A 4,464-nucleotide genomic window follows, 5' to 3' on the forward strand; every position below is an offset into this window, starting at 1 on the left:
ATATGTATTTTTTTAATTAATATAATTTATGTATTCAGATGTATTATATAATTTCTCTAAAGATTGCTATGTTTTTCGGGTATTTTTCGATTGAGAATCTTTTTTATAACTAAAAATACAAAATTTGTGTGTTATAATTGAGTTTGTTGAGTTATATTAGGCGTCTATTATGTTAATTGATTCACTTTCCGTTTTAAAAAAGTGTAATCCCCTATTTCACGTCGTGAATACAGTCGAATACAATAATCTATCTAGTTGTAATCCCCTATTTCACGTCGTGAATACAGTCGAATACAATAATCTATCTAGTTGTAATCCCATGTTTCACTCTATGAATACAGTCGAATACACTCGAATACAACAACTGATTAGCTGGACTTCCCTGATTCACGCTTATTTTTGCTATTGTATTCATGAATACAATAGCTTAAATACATCAAATACATCTTATAACTACAGAAAAGGTATCTATATTCCGTAATATAGAAAATGATATCTATAGATAGCTAATTACTACTAAAAGATAGTGCTTTATGAAAATTTCTCTTAAATAAGTAAGTCTTAATCCATTGGGCTACAAACGATGAGCCCACTTCATTAGGCCCAAGATATCATCTTCCTAGAGGCCCAGTTTGGTGTCACGCGTGAAATGACGTGGCACGCCAAGTCAAATAAAAGATCCAATAAGATCATGCCACGTGTCAAAATGACAAGGCATGCCAGGTCAAATTAAAGGGCCAATGAAATCGCGCCACGCGTGCAAGTGACATGTTCTGGCAATCAAATGTGGTCATGTCACACTTCAATTTGATTGGTCGGAAAGAGTTTGTTTTTATCATAACTCTTCCCTTCTACAATTATAAATAGGGGTCTTCATAACCTAGAAAAGATGCCACAAGTTATAACAAGAAGCAAGAGAGAGCTCGTGGATCAAACGCCGCAAATTTCTCTCCAAGTTTCAAGCTTCAAGCAATCAAGTTCAAGTTCAAGAAATCAAGTTCAAGCTCAAGAACGAAGAACAAATCAAGGTCTAGTTCAAGCAACCAAGCTCAAGCTCAAGAACAAGATCATCATTCGTGGCAACAAACATAGATTCAAGATCAAGCTCAAATGCCCTTGAATTTATTTAATATTGAAAAGAAGAATCAGAGGATTCATAGAGATTGTAACACTCAAATATTCGAAATGAAATACTACGATTGTTGCGATATTCATTGGCTTGATTTTATTTTCTTGACGCAATTTATTGTCTACAACACGATTATCTGATTTTTTTATTTTTAAATTATATGCAGGACAATTTTGAAAAAAAAAAGGATATGGAGGCTGAAATGGTAGATTCTTTCACAAATCCCACAAGGAACTATCAAGACAGCTTTGAGTACAATTGGCAAAGCCTTCAAAGCAATCTACAAGTATTAAATGGCATAGCATCAAAATATGAAGAACAGGTGAAGGAAGCAGAAAAAAAGAAAAGAAAAAGAGATGTTGAAAGCTGCTATGAAGAAGTTGGGAAATTAAAAATGAATTTCTGAAATTGCAGAAGATTTATTTATTAGCAGAAACACCACAAAAGTGTATATCAGAAATTGGAGATTATTTGCGTGTGATTAATGAAGGAGTAAGAGGACTTATTGAGCAAAGTCAAAATTTTAGCCAGCTTTTTGTTGATGTTCAGAAAACAGTTTTGGATAATGATCAGTCATTAACAGTGAACTCAAATAACTTGGTTGATCAAGAATTGCAAAGATATTGGGCTTGCTTATCGGTTGATTGCTAAGGGAAGTCATTTTATTTTCTTTCTTATGGTTTCTATACTACTAAAATTGCCTTGAATCTTGGTTGTTGGATCAAGTTGAAAACTTCTTCTTAGTCTTGGTTTTAAGATTTTTTGATAGTACAATTAGATGCATGTAGTCTTCAGTCGAGGGTCTATCGGAAACAACCTTTCTATTCTTCCGGAGTAGGGGTAAGATCTGCGTACACACTATTCTCCTCAGACCCCACTTATGGGATTTTACGGGATTGTTGTTGTTGTTGCTGTACAATTAGATGCATGTACTTTTCTTGAACTGAGGATCTATCGGAAACAACCTCTCTATTCTTTCGGAGTAGGGGTAAGGTCTGCGTACACACTACCCTCCTCAGACCCCACTTATGGAATTTTACGGGGTTATTATTGTTATTGTTGTTGTTGTTGTACAATTAGATGCATGTATGTCAAGTTTGATGAACTCCTTCGGATTCTCAACAACAGACATCAATTTCTCCATAGCAGAATAACTCTTTAAGATTGTTAGAAAAATAATAATCAAAACTGGCTTTGAGGCGTGAAAATCGACTGTCCTTAAAGAGTTATCGCCTGTATACTAATTTAGGGAAAATACAAAACGATTCTCTTCAGGATACAACAAAGCCTGCAGTAACACTTGTGATTTTCTATATCCACTTCGTTGGAATTCTTATGTATTTATAGGCAACCAACAGACCCTTTCTGATAGGATGTCTTGTTTCACAAACAGACACGACTATTTATTTGAATTTTGAATTTAAAATTCAAATAAATAATTAACTCTAGGATCTTGTGCCTGTTGAGACAATCTCATGTCTGTTATGTGCTATTTCATAATGATCAGTCCCGAGGCTAACAGGCACGGTACGAGTAAGGTCGGTCCCGGAAGTATTTCACATGACAGGCACGGAACTTCTTTCTTCCGATGTGGGAAGAATCCAACTTCCAACTTGCCAATAACAAACTATCTTACAATCCCCCACTAGTTTGTTATTTCACTTCATAACACTTGTGAATAATTGAAAGTATCTTTTACAGATTTGAACTTTCCTTTAGTGTAAGTATATTAAAGTTTTGACGAAGTTAATAGTATCTTAAGATTTGAACCACAAATCCTTGTGCCAAAATCGAAAATACCACACACACAGCGTTATCTAGTAGCTTAGAAAATCCAGTATTCGTTTTAGCACGTTTACGGCCATGTGCTCATCCTGAATTCATGAATATTTACAAGATCAACCCTTTAAATCTTGCTAGAAGCGGCACCACTTCAATATTCATATAGGTGGAATTAGTTAATATGTCCCTGTTACTCCAGACATTAATAATTTCATTAAGATTAATCAACCTCTTCATGTAACAGTATGCACTTTGGAGTTTGTCTTTATGCCCCTGTTATAACAAGCATTTAACAACTCCTTAACTCCTCATATAACAGTAAGTAGTACATTAGAATTAGGGCTCCTAAAGAGGAGATCAGTGCTTAAACAATACAAGTAACTTGTTATTACCCATTGAACTTATATTGTTAGAGTGTATACTAACTCAAAGTGGGGTTCCTATTCCTTGTATTTAATTTAAGGGTCTCAGCCCCATCTCTCCACAAGTTTGTTGTACTACATCTCTACCTAATGGCTTCGTAAGTGGATCAGCCAAATTCTTATTTGATCTCACATATATTATAGCTATAGCTCCATTTGTAATTAATTCTCTTATATAAGCATGTCTCAAGCTTATATGTCTCGATTTCCCATTATATATTTTATTGTGAGCAACACACATTGTAGTCTCACTATCACAGAATATGGAAATGACTGGCATAGGTTGTGGCCACAACTTTATATCAAGTAACATATTCCTCAGTCATTCTGCTTCTTTCCCAGCAGCTGCTAATGCAATAAATTTAGATTCCATAGTAGAATGGGAAATACATGTTTGTTTCTTGGATGCCCAACGAATGGCTCCACCGCCTAGAGTAAATATCCATCCTGATGTGGATTTATTATCATTAACACTTGTAATCCAACATGCATCAGAATATCCCTCTAATACATTAGGAAAACCATTATAGCAAATGCCTAAGTGCTTTGTATATTTTAAATATCCAAGTACTCTATTTATTGCTTTCCAATGATCATTACCTGGATTACTGGTAAACCTTGAAAGTTTACAAACAACAAATGCAATGTCGGGTCTAGTTCAATGCATTGCATACATCATACTACCTATCGCACTTGCATACTCCAACTGTGCTACTGCTCTTCCAGTATTTGCAGTTAGCTTAACACTAGAATCATAAGGAGTATTATACCCCTTTATTCCTAAATGACTGAATTTAGTAAGGATTTTATCTATATAATGTGCTTGTGACAAAGTCACTTGCTTGTTATCTCTTTTGACCTTGATTCCCAAAATAGTATCAACTTCATTTAAATCCTTCATTTTAAAAACTAAGGTTAGATACTTTTTGGTCTCGGTAATTCCTTGTAGATTCGTACCAAAAATCAGCATGTCATCGACATATAAAGAAATTATTACTCCATATTCTTTTGTAAATTTAGAATAAATGCACTTGTCTGCATTATTATGTACGAATCTGGTTGATAGTATTACACTATCAGATCTTTCATGCCACTGTTTAAGCGCTTGTTTAAGACCATAAAGAGACTTTA

At 34.5% G+C, this 4,464-nt stretch overlaps 1 protein-coding gene across 1 annotated transcript; it reads right to left on the reverse strand.

The window, feature by feature from the left end:
- Positions 1-3,655: 3,655 nt before the first annotated feature.
- On the reverse strand, positions 3,656-4,234 carry LOC142165751 (secreted RxLR effector protein 161-like). Its single transcript, XM_075224121.1, has 2 exons — positions 4,018-4,234; positions 3,656-3,933 (listed from the first exon to the last, which is right to left on the reverse strand). The coding sequence occupies exons 1-2, from the start codon at positions 4,232-4,234 to the stop codon at positions 3,656-3,658; spliced, it is 495 nt and encodes a 164-aa protein (XP_075080222.1).
- Positions 4,235-4,464: the final 230 nt, after the last annotated feature.

Source organism: Nicotiana tabacum, chromosome 11 (assembly GCF_000715075.1).
Source record: "Nicotiana tabacum cultivar K326 chromosome 11, ASM71507v2, whole genome shotgun sequence".
Classification (NCBI taxonomy): domain Eukaryota; kingdom Viridiplantae; phylum Streptophyta; class Magnoliopsida; order Solanales; family Solanaceae; genus Nicotiana; species Nicotiana tabacum.